The sequence below is a fragment of the Carettochelys insculpta genome, chromosome 3 (genome assembly GCF_033958435.1).
Source record: "Carettochelys insculpta isolate YL-2023 chromosome 3, ASM3395843v1, whole genome shotgun sequence".
Lineage (NCBI taxonomy): Eukaryota > Metazoa > Chordata > Testudines > Carettochelyidae > Carettochelys > Carettochelys insculpta.
In genome coordinates this window covers 118834280-118858643 of record NC_134139.1, presented here as the reverse complement: position 1 = coordinate 118858643, position 24364 = coordinate 118834280, and the positions used below count along the sequence as shown (strand labels likewise).

Below are 24364 nucleotides of genomic sequence, written 5' to 3'. Positions count from 1 at the left end.
CCGTGTAGGGGCGCATGAGCCATGGCCGGAGGGGGTAGGCTGCATCCGCGATGATGCAGAAGGGCATGGTGGTGTCCCCCAGAGGGATCTCCTGCTGGGGGATGTAGGTCCCCGCCTCCAGCCGGCGGCACAGGCCCGAGTTCCGGAAAACCCGGGCGTCGTGGGTGCTGCCAGGCCAGCCCACGTAAATGTCCTGGAAACGTCCCCAGCTGTCCACCAAGGCCTTCAGGACGACAGAATGGTAGCCCTTCCGATTGACGTATCGGCCTCCACTGTGGTCCGGGGCGCGGATGGGGATGTGAGTCCCATCCAGAGCCCCAAAGCAGTTGGGGAAGCCCAGGGTGGCAAAGGCGGCGACAGTGGCATGTGGGTCCCCCAGCCTCACGAGCCTGTGCAGGAGCATGGAGTTGATGGCACGCACAACCTGCAGGGGAAGCACATGGGACAGCCCCAATGAGGGGTGAGCAGGGTGTGCATGGCCCTGCCCTGCCCTGCCCTGCCCTGGCCCCCCTGCCCTGCCGTGCCCTGCCCTGCCCTGCCCTGCCCTGGCCCCCCTGCCCTGGCCTGCCCTGCCCTGCCCTGGCCCCCCTGCCCTGGCCTGCCCTGCCCTGCCCTGGCCCCCCTGCCCTGCCCTGCCCTGCCCTGCCCTGCCCTGGCCCCCCTGCCCTGCCCTGGCCTCCCCTTGTGGGTTCTCTTACCTCCATGAAGACAGCCCCGATGGTGGCCTTTCCAACACCAAACTGCTGCCCCACGGATCGGTAGCTGTCCGGAGTGGCCAGCTTCCAGACAGCGATGCCGACCCGTTTCTCCACAGGGAGGGCACGCCGCATGGCAGTGTCCTGGTGCCTGAGTGCGGGGCTGAGCCACTGGCACAGCTCCAGGAATGTCTGTCGGGTCATCCTGAAGTGGCGGACCCAGTGGTCATCGTCCCACTCCCCAAGCACCAGCCGCTCCCACCAGTCGGTGCTGGTGGGGTAGCTCCACAGCCGCCGGCGTGTGAGGCGGGGGGTGGGGCGGGGTGCTGCAGTGGTAGGGGCTGAGCCCTGCTGCCCTGGGGGCATCTCCTCCCCTGGGGCAAGAAGGTGCTCAGCTGCCCCCAACATGACATGAGCCAGGGCAAGCCCTGCTCCTGCCGGGAGGTCTGGGTGGATCTCTAGCTGCTGCTGCTGCGGGTCCATGACTGCGGCGCTCGGGGTCTGTGTGCCTATATGGCTCGTCAGACCGCGTGCTGTGCAGGCTGAGTGTATGTGGGAGGGGCCCTTTAAGGGAGCGGCTAGCTGTTGCCCCGGAAGCGCTAGCCCGCCCGTTGACCCTGTGTGCAGCTGTGCCTGGCATCCCTATTTCGATGTGTGCTACTTTGACGTGTAGACGTTCCCTTGCTGCGCCTATTTCGATGTCGGGCTCAGCAACATCGAAGTTGAACATCAACGTTGCCGGCCCTGGAGGACGTGTAGATGTTATTCATCGAAATAGACTATTTCGATGTCGCAACATCGAAATAAGCTATGTCAATGTTGGGTGCACGTGTAGACGTAGCTTAAAGGTTTACTGGTAAAAGGAAAGAAAGGGTGAGAGTTAAAATTCCTAATCAAATCAGATACATCCATTGTAAAGTTCTTGGTGCAAGGCTTATAGCAGTGATCAAATGAACTGCTGGCTTACATTAAGAGTACATCCACATTGTATGGGTCATTAGTCCTTTTTTCAAGCTTCAGGGTATGTGTCAATTGCAAGGATTTGTCAACAGAAGTTTTTGTTGGAAGATATCTTCCGACAACAGCTTCTGTCGACAGAGAGTGACCAGACTGTCCAGCTGCTCTTTGGCCAAAGGACCAACTGGAAACACAGCACACAGGGTTGTCCAGTGTCCTGGAAGCCCTGTCTGTTGACATAGGTCCCCCCGGAACGTCCGGACCAGCTTTCTGTCAGCAGATGTCTGTCAACAGAGGTGTTATTCCTTGTGGGGAATGGGGTACAGCTGTTGACAAAAGTGCTGAGTTTGGTCAACTTACAGTCAACAGAATGCCTTGGGAATCTGGAATCACAACAGGTTTTGTCAGCAAAACAGCTGTTTTGCTGACAAAACCCTCTAGTGTAGACATGGTAGCCTCAGCGTCTAGCAAACATCCTCCAGAGGTGAAAAGCCAGACTGAAGAAATCTCCAGGCCCCTTTTTATAGCCACAGCAATGTGGAAGGAAACCAAGATGGATTTTATCACATAAGCACATCACTTGTCCACGTGTGTCTCAGTTCTTCACAGATGTATGTCATTGGTCCCATGCTGGTCTGAACATTCACATAATAGCTTTTTGGATGCGGATGGGCATCAACCAATGTCCATGTCAGTTAAGTACTTCTATTCACTTGACTAGTAGTTCTTTCACAATAGGCTGGCCAAACCTCCTCTTGATGTCTCCCAGAAGCAAATGTTTGAAATACAAGTTAAGAACCAATACTTATATCTTCAAATACAAAAATGATGCATGCATATGAATAGTATAAACAGAACCAGCAAATCAAGCTTTTCAGGGACATCTCTCTTGGCCCGTTTTATACAAGACTTGCATAGTTTAATGTGATAATGTCACAGAGATTCTCTTTCAAAGGTGAAAACAATCAACCTGTTACAGAGTGTATATTATTAGCAGTTACTTGGTCCTCTGGAAGAAGGAAACTGAGTCAGGAGGTTGTTTACTGGGCCACCCTGAGCCACCAAGGAGCGCCCTGGAGGCAGCAAATCTGACAGGCCAGAGAAGTGAGAAGAAAATCAGGTTTTTTACTTAGTTTCTAACATTTTATTTAAAATAATCACAATATTTGATGGTGTACCTTATTTTCATACATATTCATTGTAGGAAGGTGACAAATCTAATTACAGTAGAGCTGAGAGAGCATAGGTTGAGCTACAGTAAGAAATAATGTTCATATAAAAATTGTATCAGTGACTTTTTTAATTGTTTTGTCCTATTGGGCCAATCTTTTCTCAAACAGTTCATCTGTTCATGTGTAGATGAATTCCTTCCGTGCCTTCTAATTCTTGTTTGTTTTTTATCAACCACGTTTCCACAGATGGCACTGAGTTCTCCATGCATATCAACCAAGTGATTTTACTGTCTGAAGTCACAAACATTTTAAACAGATTGTATTGACTTTTGTGCAATTTCAGTAAATCGGGATATTTTCCTAATTCCTTATTAATAGGAATTGGGGGGTGGGAGAGGAAGAGTATGAAACCACATATGTGACAGAAGCTACGCAATTTGGGACAGTCCTAACAGACGAACCAGTGTACCATGGCATCCTCTAGGGTATTTCCTTAGGAAATGTCTATTTTATTTGGCCGGTCTAGTCTGTAAATATATTTACCCATCATTTTCCACTGGCATTCTCTCCAGTCTGGACCAAAGCTCACTGGGATCAGTCAATGGAAAGCCTGGCTTTCGTTTACTGTTTTGTCTAAGTCAATGTGTTTGTAATGAATTGTTTGGGAGCTTCCATTTGACATAACAAGACTTGTGCATATTATTTTCTATCAATAAAATGGCAAGACTTTCTATGAGCTTGTCTTGTCCAGGAGGGTACTGGACAATACAAGACACACATGTCTGGGACTGGGAATTTGCTGCTGTCTCTCTGTAATATAATTCAAGAGTGACTAACTAAGGCACTCTCATTCAGTGGAGCTGAGAGTCACTTTACATGCTGGAGGTTGTGTGGGCAAAGCGGGGCAGTGGGGAGGGTGCTTTCATAGCAAACCAGTATGACGGGCACCACAGGCTGAGGAATCGAGGGGACACAGCTGCCCATCAGTCTAAACTCTACTCTATCCCTGGCTAATGTCACAGCTGGGCAATCCTCCAGCCAAAGCGCCTGTGGGTGCTGCTTTGGCTGGGGAGATAGCCCTCGGAGCTAAGCAACCCACCAGGTTTCAGTAGCCAGTGAGGGGTGGTGGGGAACCAGTCTGTGGTAGCTGCTTGGAGGCTCTCATGCTGTAGTTCAAGACCCAGGTCATCACACTTACCCCATCATCTACAAAAGCCGTGTAAATGAGGGACAAGCACTTTCAGCAAGGAAACGTTCATCCCCCACCCCTCCCTGGGATAAAGGCACTAGTCCAAAAAGCCTCTCCCCTGGCTGTTCACGCTAAAGCACTTCGAACCGGATCACACGGGAAAGTAACTCATCCTTTGATTAAACCCTTGTGCATATTTGGTTCATATTATTCACCCCGCTCTACAGAGCTGTTCACACGTAACTGGGTCTGAAGCACACACTGTATTGGCACTACATGGGAGCGGGGCGCTCGTTGCAGGGTTATTGTGTTTTGCAGCTTTGTGTTAAAGGACTGAAAAAGAAAATAAAACAGACAAGATTTTGCACTTACTGGGATAGGCGTCATAGTTATTAAATATTCGACCTTAAAGTCCCCTCTGTCTGACGGTGAAAGTGTCCGACAGACCATAGGCGTTTCCTGCGTGTGTGGGAGATACTGTGCCGGGTTGGTGCCACTGAACTCAATCCAGAGATATACAGCCGTTTAAATCAGAGCTGCTTGTGGCTTAGTGTATTCTGAAAGAGCGGCCCGCTATACGGCTGGGAGCTAGGGCTTCGATGTGTCCCCGCGCGAGTCAATGGAAGATAGCCCAGGAGGCTTATTGGTGCGGGTTCACGCTCCATAGCCCATGTGTTCCCCTGTGTGTACTCCCGCCGGACAACCCTAGGCTTGTCTTCCAAGACCTCACGCTGATTCCTTCATCCGCCTGGAGCAGGAGAGCAGAGCGGGGACCCACCCGGGCCGCTGCCAGCCGGGCTGCGTTAGGATTGGCTAAGGGACGTGATTGACGTGCGCCAGGTGCGGCGTTTCGTTCCAGGCGGGAGCTCTCTGTTTAAACACATCATTGAGTAACACTCAGCACGTTGGGCCCGGCTGCTCGGGGGCACAAGGCCGGACACACACAGCAACCGCGGGACCAGACCCGGCGCCTCCAGAACAAGAGCGCGGGCGGGGCGGAAGGAGGCGGGCGCTGTTCTGAACAACCACACGAACCCAAGTCCGGCCCCGGGAGCCGGCGGAGCGGCCCGGCAGAGCCCTCTACTGCACGGCGCTGCAGCTCGGCTCTAAGTGTCACTAGAGGAGGGGCCAGGCGGCCCTAGAGCCTGACTCCAGCTCGCTTCAGAGGGACGCTGAGAAAGCGCATCACGGCCACAGGCGCCAAACCCTTCCCAAACAAGAAGGGCTAGAAACAGCTGCCAGGAGGGCGGAATGCCAGGTGGGGGAGTAGAGCGAAAGTCAGCCAGCCGCGGCCTTTATTCCCGTAGTCAGGGCGGGGGGTTAATGGGGAGCACCCCAGTCCAGAGAGGCCGAATGGGCACAGGAGTCAGTTTAACCTCGGGGGCAGCTAGCCCCGCTCTGCAGGCTAAGCACGTGCCTACCTGGATCGGGACTGCAGAAAGTAAAGGCTGGGCAGCCCAGGAACACGGAGGAGTTTTTCTCTCCGTTCCAAACTTAACACTGCGCTACTTCACTAGAGCCCGAGGGAAAGGGAGGAAGAACTAGTTACCTGGCAGATCTTCAGACGTGATCATCAACCGGGCATGCTTAGCGGACGGGAGAACAGAACCGCGGGGGTCAAAAGTAGGCATGCAGCTGCTTAACACCGCCATCTGGAAACTCTGCCCAGAGCCGGCCGTCCTTGGAGGGGAAGCTGTAGGAGCAGCTGTTGATTAACCACAGTGAATTGCTGAGGCAGAGTTGCTCGCTGGCGAACTGGCTTGGGTATTGGCTGGGATCCCTGCAAGCACGACTCGCCTTGCATGCTGTTTAGCCATCGCTGGTCCAGCCCTCCTGTACCTGTGTAAATAAACCAAGCCACACACAGAATATACCCAGACTCGGCGTCCCTGATTTCTCCTCCTTTGCGGCTCTGTACATTTGCTACTGCTCAGTGTCAGAATGGGCCGTCCTAACGCAGAGAGCAGAGGGGCTTTTCCTTGCTGACAGCAGTATTTTGAAAGACAGGCGCCACACAGAGACCAGGCACCCCAAAGATTACCTCCTTCCAGCACAAGGGTCTTCTTGGAAGTGAAACCCCTATAACAACTTCCATCCCCGAGAAATAAAACTAATGAGTGCGGGAGCAATGTACTGTTTTGTTTGTTTGTTTTTTGTTTGTTTGTTTAAGATCTAATGCCATCAGCCCTTCTTTCCTGTTCCTATAACCACCTCACACACACATCCACAGCTCTTTCACTGATGGGGGAAGAAGGGAGCCGAGAGGTAAGGGCACTTACCCAAGGTCACTCAAGAATTCAATAGTTTACCCTGAAATAATCTTCGGACTCCCTGTCCTGGGCTCCGGCGATTGAGCCAGGCCACCCGATAGTATACATTGTTTTATTCCCAAGTATAGAATTTATTGGTACTTGACTGAACAAAGGGAAGAAGTGAAACTGGCCTCGTTGAGAACGCCCATTAAAAAGTCAGCGTCATACAATATTTGTTTGAATGTGATTTCAGCCAGGGATCGGCTGTCAGAACTGGTCCTCTCACTTGGAGCTGGGTGAAATCGTTTGCGGTGAAACTGACAAAAAGAATTGTTTTTTTCCCCCGCTACGTCAGAGTTTGGTGAGGAAATTCACTTTGAAAACGGGTAACATTTTTAATTCAAAATTCCCAGCCTTTTTAGGTCAGACAGGCAAAGTTGTCATCATTGTATAAAGGGTTGTGTGTTGTAGGTTTTGTAAGCTCTATGTAATATTTTGCTTATTGTCCCAGATACCGAATTCTATATTTCGAGTAATTTCAGAGGCTTGAGAAGCCGGTAAAAGTTCATCTCTTTCACTAACCACAATATGAGCAATTCTGGAAGACAACAGGTTTCATGGGACTGGATAGGGGATAGGTACCGTTCCCCTCTGTCTCCCATATTCAGCTCCTTACCAGGGGAGTGGTAACCAAAGCTTGTTACCTTCCATTCTTCAGTTTAAGAGTTATGAAACCTAAACATACATCGTTTTCAATTTGCAACCAATGGAGCTACACTTGTTTACAGCCGCGGAGGGTCTGGCTCTTTCTTTTTCTTCTCCCACTGATAATTTTAAATTTGTAAGTATCGCCTTCTCTGGAATTTGCGGTTGTATGGAGTATTCATGGAATGGTACAATCATAGAATACTACGACTGGAAGGGACCTCGAGAGGCCATCCAGTCCAGCTCTCTGCCCCAATGGCAGGACCAAGTACTGTCTAAACCGCCCCTGATAGACATCTATCTAACCTGTTCTTAAATATCTCCAGCCATGGAGATTCCACAACCTCCCTTGGCAATTTATTCCACTGTTTGACCGCCCCGACAGTTGGGGACTTTTTCCTAATGTCCAACCTAAACCTCCCTTGCTGCAGTTTACAAGGCTTCGCCCTTCCTGGGTGAAGATTAACCCTCTCCCGACTTTGCTGATCAAGTCCTTTGGCGGTTGTTTCAAGTCGTCTTTAAATTAACAAATGTTTGCGTTTTGCGGGGGAAGAGACCCAGATTTCTAACAACCCTAACAGCGTGAGTCTGACAGCGCCCTCCTGTCGGCTGGGCTTTTTTCCCCCTCGAGTTAAAACACGTGGAATTAAACACCTCAACCCTAAATTATTTAAAAGAGGAGGATCGGAAACAAGCTTAGAAGGAGAAGGCTCAAGGGTGAGACTGTCTACCAGGGAAGAGCAATGGGCCGAGTTCCACTAAGGGAGAGACAAACGAAGAAAGGGCGGATTCGGTGATGAGAAGAAGGGAGAGGGGGCGAGAAGGGTGCGCTGGCACTGGCTGGGAGGTGTGGTCCCTCCTCCTGCGCTGCCTGGGAGAGCATCTCCTGCCCCAAACACCCACGAAGGGCCGCATCCTGCCCAGCCCCCTTCGCGCTGGGGGCTCCGCTGGCCCTGCCCGGCCCGCGCCCACCCTGCCTCCCGCTCCCCCCGGCTCCGAAACGCTGAGCCCCGCCGGGCTTTGCAGGTGTTTTCCCCCGGCGCGGTCCCTCTGCAGCGCCCGGCACATCCCCGCGCGGGCCCTGGGGCCGGGATCGCCGCCGCCAGCCCCGCCGCGCAGATAAGGGGCTGCCTGCGAACAGCTGGGCTGCGGGGCCGCAGGCCAGGCTGCGATCGTGCTGCTGCTCCCGGTCTCGGGGCTGCTCCCGCCCCGGTTGTCCCCGCGCTGCCCGTACCCCGGGGGCGCGGCCCGGGGCGGCGGAGTGGGGAGGGCAGCGGGGCAGCCCCGCAGGGAGCGAGCGGGCGAGGAGCCTCCGGAGAGCCGCCGCAGTCCCCAGGCGGGAGCTCGCCCTGCCATTGGTCCCTGGCCGCCCTCCCCTCGCCCGACGCGGGGTTTAAAGGGCCCCGGCCGCAGCCCGCGGCGCCGCTTTGCCTCGAGCCCGCTCGCTGGAGGTGTGTTACCCGAGCGGAGCCAGAGCCCTGGGTGGGGCGGGGAGGGGCCCCACCCCCCACTCCCCCGCCCATGCCCAGCCGCGCCGGCCCCCAGGAGCCGCCCAGGAAGCGTCCCCACACCTGGCAGCGCCCCAGCCGCTGAGCCCGGGACGCGCTTCGCCATGAGCTGCTTGGATGTTATGTACCAGGTCTATGGTCCGCCCCAGCCCTACTTCGCAGCCGCCTATAGTCCCTATCCGCAGGTAGGCGCGGGCCGGGCCGGGCCGGGCGGGCGGGCGGGTGGGGGCGAGGCCCAAGCACACCGAGCTCCCTGGCTCCCGCACCGCCGCCTGCCGCGCCCCGGGGAGCGGATGAATGAGAGAGGGCAGCGCCCTGCCTGGGCGCGCTGGAAGCGCCGTGCCGCTGGCAAGGGCGAGATCGCCCCGGCTGCAGCAGCCTGTGCCGTCCGAGCGGCTCCCGCCGGTCACGGCCGGGGCTCCCCTGGCCCAGGGGCGGCGCTGGGGCGGTGCCGCGAGGCGTTTGGCGCCGGGTCCCGCACCCGGAGCTTGCGGAACAGGGCGGTGCGGGCCCGTTCCCGCCGCCCGGGGTCGGTGGGCTGCAGAAGGCGGCCGGGGCCGGTGACTCTCGCCCGGGCCAGCTCGCCGTGCCCCGCCGGAGTCCCGCCCCGCCCCGCCGGGAGCGCGTGGAGGAGCCCAGCAGCCGTGTGCCGGCCCAGCTCTGGCGCCGCGCGCCGCCGGTGGGTCCCTCGGCCACACACGCGGGCGCGGCCGGGCTGGGGCGCCCCGGGCCGGCGGGCGGCTCGCTCGGCGGGGGCCGGACGCCCGGCTGTGTAGCTCCGGGCCGGAGCTCGCGATCCAAGCCCAGCCCGTGCTGGGAAAGCGGCTTCCCCGCCCGCCCGAGCGGTGTCTCCCGCGCGATCCGAGCCTGGCCCTGGGCAGCCCCCGCGCCCGCCGCAAACAGCCGGGGGAAGCCCCCACCGAGCAAACGGGCCCGCTGCCTCCTGCCGCCACCCGCCGACGCCGGGGCCCTCCTCTGGCGATGCCCGCAGGCTGCTTTGTTTGCGCAGGGCTGCGGGGGGAGCGGACCCGCCTTTCTGCAGGCAGAATATTGGACCCGGGGGTTTACTGCAGGAGATCCAGCCCCGCCCGTGCCCCCCTTTGCCAGCGGGAGTGGGACACTAGTTAGACCCCGTGGCTGCGCTGGAAGGCGGGCCCCGCGGCCGGCCAGGTAGGGGTGTGGGGGCACCAAGCGAGAAGGCGCCTCCCTTCATTTCTGCCCGGCTCCCCTGCGCCAGCTGCAGGCCCCTCCGCGCGCGATAGCCGCATCCCATCGCGCCCGGCTCGGGAGCTGCCCCGAGCAGCTGAGGGCGCGCCAGGAGCAGGGCCGCTCCGCGCACATCCCAGCGAATCCCACGCTGCACCGGGACACGAGCCAGGCCGGTGAGAGATCCCGGGGCTGGGCTGCCGCTGCAGCTGCCGCTGGTTTGCCCCGGAGCCGGCCACTCTTTCCCTCCGGGACAGCCGTCACCCTCCGGCGAGCGCGCCGAGCTGGGCAGGGACCTGGCGGGGCCCCCTTCTGTCGGCCTCTCCCTGTCCCGGGGTTCCTGCCGGAACACAGCAGACGAGCCGTTACCTTGGGGTAGCCGGGCGCGCTCGGAGGCCGGTTCCCACGCGGCTCCGTTCTTCCAAGCGGCGGAAAGGGGGAGCCTCCCAGGCGGCCGTGCCTGCGCCCCGGGGGGCGCCTTGTTTGCCTCTGGGCCGGAGACACCCCTCCCGCTCTCCCGGGACGTGTCACTGTCCCCGGCCCGGCCCTGGCTCCGCTCGCGCCCCGCTTGACTCTCATCCAGCCAGGCGCGGCCTCTGGGTGGCCTTTTCTCCACGCGCGCCGGGCGCAGCAGCCGCCTCTCCGCACGTTGGGCTCGGGTTGGCCCCTCGGCCAGGCCTGGGGGTCTCCGGAGAACTGCGGGCCCCGTCCCCTGGCGGAGGGGCTGGGGGCTGTCTCTGCTCTCCGGGGTGCGGGAGGCAGCGGCGGGACCAGGCCGAGGTGCCGGGGAGGGCTGCGGGGAGCCGGGCTGCACCGCTCTGGGTGACGGGCTTGCTTGTCTCCGGGGCAGAAACTCGCCTTTTACTCGAAAATGCAAGAGGCCCCCGAGAGCGCCAGCACCAGCAGCGCCTTCGCCAGCCATGCGCCGGCCAGCATCAAGGAGGAGGAGGGCAGCCCCGAGAAGGAGCGCCCCCCCGAGGCCGAGTACATCAACTCCCGCTGCGTCTTGTTCACCTACTTCCAGGGGGACATCAGCTCCGTGGTCGACGAGCACTTCAGCCGGGCCCTGAGCCAGCCCAGCGCCAAGACGCCGCGGAGCAGCAGCTCTTGGAGGGGTGAGCAGGGGGGTGTCTCCAGTGCGGTTCCCCGGGTGCCTGGCGAGCCGGGCCACCGCCAACACACCCGAGAGGAGTTTCCAAAGAGGCGCAGGGCTCCCTGCCGCCTGGGGCTCTCCGGGGTGGCCTTAAAGTAGCCCCGCTCCCGCCGCCTCGCGGACGATCCCCTGGCACTCTCCGCCCACGCCTCTTGCTCCAAAAAGCCAAAGGGAAGCGACCCTGGCAGGGCGCGCCAGAGCCGGGCGCAGCCAGCGCTAGCCCCCCGCACGGGAGGCTCTGCTCTCCTGCAGACGGGTCTCACGGGGCCAGAGGGGGAGGCCGCTGAAATGCGAGGAAGTTGCCAAGATAAATTCCCTGCACAGCCGGGATTAAAAGGGAACTAAACGGCGTCGGATGCGGGGCTCCCCGGCAGAAAAACTACGCCGATAACCGGTGCGAAATGGGGCCAGGATCGGGCTCCGGGGTTTTGTTTCGCAAGTCACTTTCATGTGAGCAGCAAACGGGCTCGTTCCAGCTTTGGCTGGGGCGGGGAAGCCGATGCTGCTGGTTTGGACGCTGAGCAGGAGTGGTTTTAAGAGGGCAGAACCCCCCACACTCCAGGAGGGTTGTAGGTGCCCAGTCAGCACCTTGCAAAACCCGGCCAGAACTGCAGCCTCTACCTCGGACTGAGAAATGACTGTTCAGGTGACATCGGCTGGATTTGTACTCTTCCACGTGGGAGTCTGACAACTCCTGCGGCGAAAGCTGTCCGCACCCCTTAGCAACGCCTTCGCTCAAAGGCGCTATCTTAGCGCCTCTGAAAATCCGATGCCCCGTTACAATCGGAGCGATTTAGTTTTCAAGAAACGACTTCTTGTAGGTTTCCTCCCGGGACCTCCCTCTCCCTGGCGGGACACTGAAATGTCGCTAGCTATAAAACAGTGCCTGAAATTGGCGTAGGGAATTTAAACACTGGCCCCGAAATCACTGCGGGTCAACCTGCGGGGTCTGGAAAAATACAAAGCGTCTCCACAAGAAGCTGGTCTGATTTTATCTCCCCTAAAGCTCCTTTTTTCCCGTCTTTTTCACCGTAAGTCTTGAAGGTTTAAGATTTCCCACTAGATTTTACGCTCCAGAAAGGGTAACAACCTCCGGCCCCTGGTTTTTTAGCTTAGTACCTTGTTAAGATTTTATTTTTAATGTAAAACAAAAATCCCAGTCTACCAATAGATACATATTATGTCTAGATCTATCCGGGCTCCAAATAAATATGCATACGAAGTGTACATCTATCCCGGGCTTCAAATAGATATAGATATTATGCATAGCTCTACCTCAGGGTATATAATAGACTGCCCCCTCTTGCGGGGCTGGAGGAACTAAATACAAACGATAGCTTTATTTATTTAACTCCAGGGCGCTTGGGGCTAGAAGGGTAATAAGAATGCTAGCGAAGGGGTATTCGCGCGGCAGCTCCCAGTGAAGGACGGTGTCCTCTGCTACACACTCAACGCAGGCGGGAGAGAAGGCGAGCAGGACAAGCCAATAGCCAGCTTGCCATTTCAGGCGTTAGTGGCCGCTTACCCCCGCCTCCCCGGAAGACTCAAGCCTTTTCCAGTAACGCATTACCGACCCTCTGGCCCTTTCCTTGCTCAGCACCCCGGTATTGCACGGCAGAGCGGGTATTCTGCAGCTGAGCGGCCAAAGAGATAAGCTGGAGCGTGCTGAGCTAGTGAGGCGGAAACCCTGATAAGAATGACAAATTCGCAGGCACCCCTTGGTCCATAGCAAATACGGGTAAAGATGCCAAGGCCTTGTTCACTGCGGGGGGAGATTTGTGGGGGAGGGGAGTGGGCAGGATTTTGAGACCTCTCCATTATCAATCTAGCCAAGATTCTGCTTCAGGTTTGCCCAATCTTGCCCCATTTCTGTCAGTGGTTTATAAAAATGAATTATTGGTTGCAGTTTGGCAGGGATGACAAGTACTCCATACTGCAGGTGCCTGTGGTGTGGTGCATCCTGCTCTCTCAATACAGCTGAAGGCTCTTTGCCAAGGGTTCAGAGATAATTTACCTCTGGCTCACACCTCCTTAATGCACGTTTTGTTGGCTTTAGGAATGCACACCATACCATATTCATAATTCTTAACATAAGATTCTCCAAATCGGGAAATATTATTCCATCCTCCTTATTGCCTGACAGGTGAATAAATTATAGGGTTCTTGAGGATCTCACAGTCCTAACCGTTAGTAGCGCCCTACTTTACAGTCAGGGGAATTGCTCACAGTCATTCAGGCAAGTGACCTGACTCCTAAGGCCTCCTCATGCCAGACTGCCTGCTGCTAAAAAGTGTGGGGAGATCTGTCTATCTACATACTAAGTCAAATGATATAAAAGTTGCTAACATCTGCAAGGGCTTTATTTTCCTCCCCTGGGAATTACTCTATGCAGAAGTGATTTGTTCATCTAGTGGGGAAAAGAAATCCCAGAGATCTCGGGCTTTTCCCAAGAAGCCCAATGCACGTGGTCACCCCAGTTGTTTAAATTGATGAGTAAACAAAGGCCCGTCTCTTGGGGAAGGGGAAAGGAGCAGAAATCTGACAGCTAGCAGATGCTTACCTGGAGCAGGATCTCTTTTAGGATCTATAGGGAGTTAGAGAGCTCTGATGTACTGGGTGTGTGGGGAGCTATTGCATGGCTAGCCAGAGGGCCTCTGCTTGAGGATCTGCTAGATGGGTTAGGGAGAGGGGATCTGCTGGCTGGTTAGCTGGAGGGGCTCTATTTGGTGATCTGGTTTACTGGATATGGGAGCTGTGGGGGCCTATTGAGTGGTTAGAGGGGATCTCTTTGGGATCAACTGAGGGGGCCCAGTTTGGAAATGTAATAGGGTGCTGGGGCACAGAAAAGGGGAGAATTCCCTGTGCTCATCTTGCTCCCTGTTCTCCTCCCTTCTCTCCACAGATGGCTCCTTCCCGATGAGCCAGCGCAGCTTCCCAGCTTCCTTCTGGAACAGTGCCTACCAGCCCTCCTCAGTCCCAGCCTCCCTGAGCAGCAGCCTGGGCAGCCCCCTGGCCACCGCCCACAGTGAGCTGCCCTTTGCTGCGGCTGACCCCTACTCGCCAGCTGCACTGCACAGTCACCTGCACCAGGGCGGGCCGGAGCCCTGGCACCACCCACACCCGCACCCCTACCTGGGCGCACAGGGCTCCTCCTACCCCCGCCCTGCTGCCATGCACGAGGTCTACGGTGCCCACTTTGACCCCCGCTACAGCTCGCTGCTGGTGCCTGCCGCCTCGGTCCGCCCACACCGCCTGCCGCCCGCCTCAGCGCCTGCACCTGGCAGCCCCCAGTGCGAGCTGGGCAAGAGTGAGCCCACCAGCACAGCCTGGGCAGCACCAGGGCCTTTCCCCAGCCCAGCGGGGGATATGGCCCAGGGACTGGGCCTCAATGTGGACACAGGTAAGAGGCACGGCCCTTCCTCCACCCCAACATGTGTCAGGCCTGATCCCGTGTTGCCCATGGGCTAGGAGAGGTTGGAGTAGGGAGCAGGCCCCACCTGGGCATAGAGGGAAGGTTGCTGCCTATGGGCCCTGCCTGCCCCAGGACAAGTTGACAGGCCCCTTTCCAGACTTCACCACCTCCCCTGAGTGAGGAGGAAGCAAGATTGCTTTGCTCAGGGGAAACTGCAATAGTTCCCCCTCCCCCCAGGAAAGCTGATACCTTGGTCTTTTATGTGTGATCAGGTGCCTAGGGGAAGCATTTTGCAACTATGTTTTCTCTGGAAAGGTGAGACAGATAATAGCACTGGTTTCCAATTGCATGAGCATACAAAAGTAGGGAACCACTCTCTGGGACTGGCTACATGGTAACAATGAAGAATCCCTCTTATGGCTTGGCTTTAGGTCAGGGTGGCCAACCACTTAGGGATGAAGAACCATAAATATGTGGCCGTGTCTACACTAGCAAGTTCTTTCAGAAAATCAGTCTCTTTTTCGAAAGAGCACACGGAGTGTCCACACACAAAATGCGCTCATTCGATCCAAAATTGAAAGAACGTGGCTCCTCCTCCAGAAGCCCTCTTCCGCTCCTGGATCGGGAAGCGTGCCTCCTTTTGAACGCTTCTTTAGGAAAAGAAATTATGTTTAGACACTCCACAGGCCCTTCTTTCAAAAGAGCAGTCCTCATGGCGCCGGATTTTTCAATCCCTGGCCCGTTCTTTCAAAGGAGTGGGGGCTGTGTGGATGCTCTCTGTTGAAAGAGCAGGTCAATCTTTCAATCTGCTGTTTTGTGTGTGGACGTGCTCTTTTGAAAGATCTTCCAAAAGATCGCTGTAGTGTAGACATGGCTATAGAGTGCAAAGAGCCACCTGGCTAGAGTGTAAAGAGCCATGTGTTTATGTATTTATTTTTTGGCTGTCTATCTATCTAGAGCAACAAAAAGAAATATATAATACGTGGCTCAATGCATATCCCTCCCCCAGAGCCAGGCAGCCCAAGCCTCCCTGCTCCAACCCATTCCCCCTTCCCTCCTTCAGAGCCAGGCACCCTCAGATCCCCACTATAATCCAGCCTCCCTACCCTCATCCAGAGTCAGGCATCCCCAGCCCCTCTCCATCCTAACTCAATGCTGGCGGCTCACCAGAACCGCTGCCACTGCTGCTGCCCCAGAGCCATTACTGCTACTGTAGCCGCTGGCATCACCATGCACACGTGCTCACCGGCTGGTGGAACATGTGCAGAGCAGTGGCTGGCACTCCCGGTGCGTGGCTCTGAGAAGAAGCTGCATTCAATAGATCAAAAAGCTGCATGTGGCTTGCGAGCCGCTGGTTGGTGACCCCTGCTTTAGATTTTAAAAGTGGTCCACTCCTTTCCCTGGCCTAGCTTGGGGCTTGCTTTTTTTCTCTGCTTCATGACTTCCTTTCATTCTGGGGAGCCCCCACAGTTAGATTCCCTTCTCTGCTCTCAAAAGAAAATGGGGGGGTATGGCTTTCTCTGTCCTTAAATGTCTTGTACCTTTTTTTTTTCTTCTTTCTCCCTTTTCCCCCCTCTTTCCATTCTCAGGTTTGCAGCCTCAGGATAAGAGCAAGGATCTGTACTGGTTTTAGACCTGTCCTTCACCTCTTCTCTCTCCCAGTAGATCTCTGCCTAGTAGAATTGGTGACATTCAGAACTGAAATCGAGTCGGTTTGTAACAGCTTCTGATCTTGGTTTTCAGCTCGCCGTTATTCCTTCTGTGGTGGATCTCTCCTGAGCTGATCTGCTGACTCAGAGGTCCCCGAGTCCCCCTTCCTCTCTTCCTTCAGACAAGCCCACAACGGCTCAGCATCTATGCCAGGCATTTCAAGGACAAGAAGATGGGGAAGGCAATGGGACTTCATACTACTTGGCATTTCAAGTACAATACCTAAGACAGATTGTGGAGGATAAAATTCCTTCTCATGAAAGAGAAAAGCCAAAGAAACTTATTTAAACTAACTCCACACCCAGAACTGTGGTCAGATGGCTTAAAAAGAGTTAAACGACGACAGTGATGGGAAATCGCTGACCTTCTTAAGGGAAGGGAAACCTTTTTTTGGGGTGGTGGTGTGAATATTTTTATGCCAGTGAGACTTATTCCTTGAAAGCAGGCTGGGGAGATGCTCAGTGATTTTGACCTGGATTTGTACTTTATAGAAAACCAAAAGGAAAGGAAGTTTAACTCATGAACATTTTTGGACTGTTAACAAAACTGGGCTGATCTTTCTGCCTGGGGTTATGAGTGGCAAGTGGCAAGTTTGGGCCACCTGCCCAGGGCTTACAGTGATGCAGCTGTTACATGGACAACTGTTCAAACTCCAGACACTTGACAACCAAGGTGGCACTTCTCAGAGTTTGGCACAACAATTGCATTGGAGATATATATATATATATATACTTTTTTTTTTTTTACAATGAATGTTTTATGATGAAAGAAGAAACCGTTAAAAATATAAAACCTGACAGCCTTCATGGGGAACAACTGGAGCACACCAGAAGGAAAGGCACATTGATCTCCATTGCCTCTAGCATTTCTATTTGTCTGTGTGTTGCTGTCATTCTGTCACTTTAATAGTAGTTTTTAAGGGTGGGAATAAGGGGTGTTTTAAAATGTTTTATTAAAGATGTTTTCTTTTACCCTTTATATGTGTTTGTGAAGGATTAAAGCTAAACATACAGGGGCATGTCACAAACTGGAAAGCTTAGGAAGGAACAGATTAAAAATGCCTGTAACAAGAACAAAGCAACCCAGTTTAGTTACTTCCTATTAAACCGAAACAGAAATTTTGATGGTGCAAAATACTTTCTTACGTGAGTATTAAAAGAAAGGGTGGCAAATATAGAAAAAAGGGAATGCAATAGGGCTTCGCCACTATACGTTGTAGATTATGGTTTCCTTGTATTTACTTAGGATATGTCTACACGGCGGGTGCTATTTTGGGATACAAAGCTATCCCAGAATAGCTGCCCGCATCTATGCAACACATCCATTGACTCAAAACAGTTTTTGAGGTAAGGGGCACACTACTCTGGCATCCTTGTAAATTTCTTCACAGAAGGAGTAGAGGGATGCCTCAAAATAGGGCTATATTTTGGCATGTGGTGCCGTTTAGACAGTCCCACATGCCAAAATAGCCTATTTCAAGGTTAGGGTGCCATCTAGACATAGCTTGTAGTGTTTTGCAGAAGATGGTGCACGGTGATTATTTTAACCAAAATGTTTCCTTTTAGTATATAGTAAACCAGAATCCAGACAGGCTGCAGAAGGTAGACTGGAAATTATTTTACTATTAAACCAAGTCATTCACAGGACTTTGCAAAGGAAAGAGGCAGCAGCACTTGGCAAAAAACAGATAGTAAGAGTTAGTCAGAAAGTGACACTTGGAAGGATGTGGGGGCGGGGGCATTTTGTCAAAAAAATCCTGCTTTTTTTTTTTTAAATTTTGAAAAAAATCCAACCATTTCAGCCAGCTCTAGTATGATGTGCACTTCACTGGGAATGTTTATTCTCTCCCCTGTTCCCTCTCATATTGAGCAGAGCTGGTTGAATTTAGCCAAACTGTATTTGTGAATATTCTAGCAAATAAAACCCGGCATTTACAACAATGTTTTGTGAACATTCATTCAGGGGATGGAAAGTTTATGTGCAATATGGTTTGCACACACACAGACTCTGTAACAATCAGCATGGATGTTTGTACTTAATGTGTGACTTTTTGTTTATTGTTGGTGCAAAGGCAGCAGCCATAGCCCCACATCAGAACTGGGACCACATTATGCCAGGTGCTGTGCAAATATAAAGTAAAAAATCCACGACAACTACTTTCCTACCGTCTACATTGATACAAGCCCTGATCCTGCAAAAAACATGCTTAACTTTGTGCAAAGAGTGTGATTTACTGGCAATGCATAAATTTACACACATGCTGGAGTAGAGCCTTAGACTATAAGAGCTGAGAAGAAAACATCTTTTTAAGGATGTGTTTGTAGAGTATCTAGCACAAGGGGATCCTTGGTGCTACAGAAATAATTTCTCTTGTGGCCATTTTTAAGCCGTTTTACTATTATTTACACAGCAGGTTCATTGGAAAAACATGAATGTTTGCAGGTAATCCATTAAATGTGGTCACTGTCACTTTCAATGTCCAGGGCAATGGTATAAAGAGAGAATACACACAGCGATAATTTTGTGAACACCCCATAGGGTGTTTGCGCTGTCTGGTTGCAGCATAACTGAGCATAATCAAGAAACTAATAAAAATCAGAACCCATTTGCAGAGAATTCCAGGGATGAAGCAAGGTTAAATTCACTTAATAAATGATTTACTGAAATTCGTTTATTCTGAATATGGTATGAGTATGAAATGGTTCAGAGGATGGGATTTTTAATGTTTTGAAGGTTAATATTCTGAGCACCTTTGCAAAGGAGTTTTCTTTTCTTTTTAACTGATGAAAATTGTGAACACTTGGTTCTTTGGGAATATTTTTAGGCTCTCCTATCTTAACGTTAGTCTGCCACAGGGATACTGCAGTCACATCAGGAGAGGGCAAGAACTTCTTTTAAGCCAGGAAAATTCCACCAAGCTCTGTTTTGTTTTTGGTGGTGGCATTTTAAAAGGGACTCCATCTCCAACACACGTCTAAAAACAGAGCAGACAATGATTGATATTCACACGGTTGCAGCTGGAGTTGAAAGGATTTACCCCAACACTGGATTTGTAGTAACATAAAGATTCCTGCTTCTCATTCACATACACCCCCTGTTAGGGGGCAGGAGAAAGTGAAACAGAGTCAGAGTAATTCCTCTGTCCCTCACATGAAAGGTGTGTGGCACCTGTCCCTGGGGACTCTTATCTGCCCTGTCTCCACCTTTGCTCAGTAGGAGCTGCTGCCGCCTCTCTCTTTCCCTTTCCCTATTTAGATCCAGGACAAGCTCTCAGACTTAGAGGTCTGTCCCTTTCTGAACGGGAGGGAAGTACAGTGGGTGATTTTGGACGCAGCAGAGACATATTACTGACTGCTCCTGTGCAGCTCTTTCTGGGCAGACGCTCTCATTAGCATGCCCTTTTGCATCGCGCCTCTGCAGGGCTGTGATGTCCTGGCCATGGGAGTGACGTGCCACCCAGAGGAGCAGGTGCTGTTTGAGAGGGCGAGGGATTGGCTGTTTATGGGCGTGGCTGGAGAAAGGGTCTTTTTCTTTTTTCAGATTGTTTGTTTTTTCAGGGAAAGCTGGAAGGGACTAGAAGAGTGGGCAGAAGTATATGTCCTAGCAATCACCACGAATTGCATACACTGAGTCTCAGGAGCCATGTTGTATTGGTTCCTGCCATAACAATAGGCTTTCTTATAGCTCCTACGTCACAATGTGTCCAAAACTGGGAGGCTTTAACTGCTTACCTCTATCTCGGATGTTGTTATATATAGATAGAGCCCAACTAAAGTCACGGTCCATTTTGGTCAATTTCATAGAATTTGAACAATCATAGATGTCATGATTTCAGCTGTTTGAACCTGAACTTTTACGGTGTTGTAATAACAGGGGTCCTGAATCGAAAGCAGTTTGGGTGGGGGATGTCTCAAAGTTATTGTAGCAGGGTCATAGTGTTGCAATCCTTACTTCTGTGCGCCTGTTTGCAGCAGGGTTGGGTGGAAGAAGCGCTGTAGCTGTTGATTAAGAGCCCAGAGCCGAAGGCCGAACCACTGCCAGCAGTAGCACAGCAGGAAGGATAGCAGATGTGGCAGTGCCACCCTTACTTCAGCGCTGTTACCTTTAGAGAGAGGCCCTGAGCCAGCCAGTGCCACTCTCCAAGTGCCCAGCTTTGAAGGTAGCAGCGCAGAAGTAAGGGTAGCAGTGCCATACCATGCTATTTGTACTTCTGCATTGCTGCTGGGGGTGGTGCTGCCTTCAGAGCTGGGCGCTCAGCCAGCAGATGACTCTTTGACTGTCCAACCCTGAAGACAGTGCAGATGTAAGGGTGGCACTATTGTAAACCCCCCTGTAGAATTACCTTACAATTCTTCTGACTTCCCTTTTGGGTCAGGCCCCCCCAGTTTGGGAAACACTGGTCTTCCCCAAGAACTATGTATAGGATAGGGTAAAAGTGCTTGAAAGATGAGCTTTCACAGGGGAAAACCAGACTTCATGGGCTGCGGCACGTTTTTCACAGCTGTGAATTTGACAAGCCCCTCTACAGGGAGTTAATTCAGCTTTCTGGAAAAATAACCATCTCTTGTGCTCCATGTAACCCACAGCCTAGCTGTGAATAACATACTCAAAACATACAGTGCCTGAGTTATAACTCTAGATGTGATAGGTCAAATCCACAGTGGCCTAGTATCAAGGCTGTTGATGAAGGGAGGGGGTAGCAGCCACAGGTGCTGGTGATTTAAAAAGGCCTGGGGCTCCTGGCTGCTTCCTCTGCTTTGTTGACAGGAGCCAGAGCCTTGGGCTCTTTAAAACACTGCTGAGGCCACAGACCACATGCATTCTGCAGCCCGTGGCCACATATGTGTTTGAGCAGAGCTGTGCAGAGCTCACATAAGCGCAGAGCCGGTTGGAAGAGGTTAGCTCTCAGCCTTGCTCCTTTTGCCCGAGACCCTTCCCCTTCAGGGGTGCCTCGAGCTGGCTCCCTGCACCCTCCAGCACCCTGCAAAGACTCTTGCTACCCCTGCCTAGTACGCCCTTGGGAGTGCCACAACTTTCCTCTGCACACGGCACAGGCCAGGTCCATACAAGAGAAAGTGAAGGAGATAGTGGCATGTCTACCACAAACACATATGGGGCCCAGCTGAGTCAGAGCATGAAATCACCTAATTGTCTCATCCTCTGCTACCATACCCAGCAGTGGGCTGGCTGAACAGAAGCTGTTGTGCTTTATCATAGTTGTCTGGGCCTGCCTTCGGTTTAGTGCATTTACAGTCTAGACATACTGAACAATGGAGAATCGGGGTGGTTCTTTTAGAATTTTGTCAGTTGCTCAAGATACACGTGTGAGAAGAGCAAGATAAATAACTAGATGCCCTTTTGCAGGTCTTTGTGCTACATCCTTTGATGGGGGCCTCATTTTCTGAATCATTTATCCCTTTTTCCTTTGTGGTTATTTTCTATGTTTGTTGCCCAGATCAGCAATCAGAACAAAGGACTCAAAGCAGGGGTGAGATTATTGTTTTTATGGTTTCTAGTTGCATGTAACTGAAGCAACTGGTTTGTATTGAAAGTGAAGAATTAGACAAACACAAAACTGTTCTTCAGAAGAATCTCACTCCTGCAGCCCAGTTCCCTCCATCCCCAACACACATACAACCCCCCCACCAACAACCCGTGAGATCTTTTTCCATCAGTGAAGCCCTAAAGAGCTCTGCCCATCGCAGTCATACACTGAGACAAATGATTACTCTCTTTTGATAGACCTGCACAGCTCTCTCCCCGTATTGAACTGCAGCCCCAGTGAACTGGATCAGGCAAGTGACACTTGATAGCTGCTGTTTCCGTGGTTGAAATATTTGTGAAGTTAACGCATAATCTGAAAGCAGAAGCTAATAAATTATAGGGTGCTAATTGGGGCCGGAGTGGAGCTGTCAATCATATTATCCTAAACACACAGAGACCCTCATAACCTAAAAAGGCAAGAGAGACTCCAAGAACAGCTCACAGTTGTCACTGGCCATGACCTCCACTTCAGTGAGCACACAGAGAGTCAAGGCAGAGGGTGGCTGAAGACTAATTCCGATAAGAAAGTGCTCATGTTGTACGTCAGAGGGCAAGCACATGTGCCTTCCTTTAGTTTTTATTACCCTAGTACAGGCAGGTAATTTAATTTACTTAATTATTTTGCTTTGAAGTTGCTGTTTCCAGGACTTCAGTTTTAAAGGTTTTTAAAAGCATACATTAGTACATGTAGCTCACATATTCCTAGCTCCCTCCAGGTGATGGTCACCAACTTCTGACTTCAGTCAGAGCCTGATGAAATAAACTCCAATTTAAGCAAAGCCACTGAATCAACCGCATTTTTTTTGTTCTTTCTTGTGCCTCAAAAACCCAGCAGCATATACACTTCATTCTTCAATAATGTCACCAAAAGTATGCACTCTGCCCCTTTGCTGACGTTTTTAATTTTTATAGGATTTATTATTTGTATTCCCGCATCATCAAGACCAGTGATACTCAGACTGTGGCTTGCACACTGCAAATGGCTCTTTAATGTGTCTCCTGTGGCTCTCTGCAGCATGTAATATTGAAACACTGTGATTTAATTATTGCTCAAATTATTAACTGATCAGGATGCTTTTATATCTCAAGTGACCAATTAAGTTATCATTTGTAACCAATTAAGTTATAACTCATTTTCTGTGTGGAAAAAAATATACACACACACAGTTATAAAAATATATATATGTACACTACATATTGCCCCATCATACTGTTTAAATACGGATAGTGCTATAGGAACTGAAAAATCGTTTCAGGCTCTTTTGCATAATTCTGTTCACTTCAGGAACCACTGAGATAGCCAAACCTCATGCATGTAGTCATGCCTATCAGACATTATGGCTCCACTGTGCTAGGCAGAGTATAAACAGAGAACAAAAGCACCACCCATGTTCCAATCACTTTGCTGTTGCCTCTCTCACATAGTCTTCCCATAGTCCCTTAAACTTTGGTTTTGTATTTTAATCGTATAACATAAAATTTACTCCACAAGGTCTGAATTAATTTTGGTTACACACAGATCCCTGAAATTTCACCTCTGAGATGGCACAAGCAGGAGATACTTCACCTCTAAAAGGAAGAACTTCAAAAAACTAGGTGCGAACCAAAAAGGGAAGTGGAAAGCCTTTATTTGAACCATAGGCAATGGCTACAGCATAGTTTTAACTTGAAATAACTTACACAATTTGCGCAATGTTCATGAATAAATTATTTCGAGTTACCATATTTCAAATCTGGTGCCATTAAGTTTGAAATAAGGGCCTATTTTGAGGTTTCTGCTACCCCTCTCGTGATGAGGAGTAGTGGAAACAGACCACTATGCTCGAAATAGTGCTGCTATTTCGAGTGCAGTGTTTAGCCCCAGAGTTACTATTTCAGGATACATTTGTATCCCAAAATGAGAACAATAGTGTAGCTATAGCCAGGAAGATGACTAGTAGTGGACAGACATTAACATAGTTTAGGGCCAAATTTTGCTGTTGGTAACTCCCTCACAAATCTGAAATGTGTGACACCCATATGAATTCAAAAGTACTTCATTGATGTCCAGTTATTTTGAAAAATACCTTTTCCTCCCCATCTTTGATAATGGTATACATCTTGCACAATTCTCAGCCAAATTCTGCACTGGCCAAGAATAGGGACAGCAATGCTGCTCCAAAAGACAAGCCTGCGTTGCTGTGCACGTGGCAGCATTACTTTTTTCTTAATCTATTACCAGCAGCTGCCTCCAGATGTTTAGAAACAAGGGGAATGCTTTGCACCCCTGAGAACCAAATTGCAGTTCTGCACAGGCTGATGCAAGATCAGCACCTATTTATCCATCCTTCCTTATATTTTTGAAACTAAAACCCCTCCAGCATATTGGCGTGGACAGGATAGAACACAACATTATCTCACCTGTCCTTCAGCATGAAATTTGACAGAATACAAGAAAAGCCCCAGCATCTAAAGATAGGCACCTAGGAGTTAGGTGCCTAAATACCTTTGAGGGTCTGGATCAAAAATTCCTTGGACATTTTTAGGCTCCAACAGCATGTACAAGTGGAGTGTCAGACAGCAGAATTAGGGATATGCCAATCTGCACTTGTGATTGTTGGCTCCTAACCTAAGCATGAAAATAGCCAATGAGCACATGCACAAATCAGGTATTTGCCAAGGCTCATGGCCAATTAAGCACTGTGAGCTTGACCATCTTTGCATTCAGCCAGTGGCAAAACTCACATTGGCTTAAATGGGCGCAGGATCAGACTCAGGTGAATAGGTGCATATGTGTATGCACACACTATGTACTGCCTTGTTTTGAAAATGTGGCCTGAACAAATTGTTAGTAGGAAGGGTCAGAGAAAAAAAGTGTGTCA

The 24364-nt window shown here is 51.7% G+C and overlaps 1 protein-coding gene and 1 long non-coding RNA gene across 3 annotated transcripts; one reads left to right on the top strand and one right to left on the bottom strand.

Moving 5' to 3' along the window:
• Window positions 1-2848: 2848 nt before the first annotated feature.
• LOC142011360 (uncharacterized) lies at window positions 2849-10524 on the bottom strand. The gene is made up of 3 exons (XR_012645064.1): window positions 10054-10524; window positions 5563-5852; window positions 2849-4883 (listed from the first exon to the last, which is right to left on the bottom strand). It is a non-coding gene; the product is annotated as an uncharacterized LOC142011360 (long non-coding RNA).
• On the top strand, window positions 8461-17899 carry VGLL2 (vestigial like family member 2). Of its 2 annotated transcripts, none has more exons than XM_074990688.1 (4): window positions 8461-8663; window positions 10535-10799; window positions 13740-14237; window positions 15993-17899. In XM_074990688.1, the coding sequence occupies exons 1-4, from the start codon at window positions 8583-8585 to the stop codon at window positions 16031-16033; spliced, it is 885 nt and encodes a 294-aa protein (XP_074846789.1). In that variant the 5' UTR covers window positions 8461-8582; the 3' UTR covers window positions 16034-17899. The 2 variants fall into 2 exon arrangements, with proteins under 2 accessions (XP_074846789.1, XP_074846788.1); XM_074990687.1 differs by lacking the exon at window positions 15993-17899 and adding an exon at window positions 15839-15986.
• Window positions 17900-24364: the final 6465 nt, after the last annotated feature.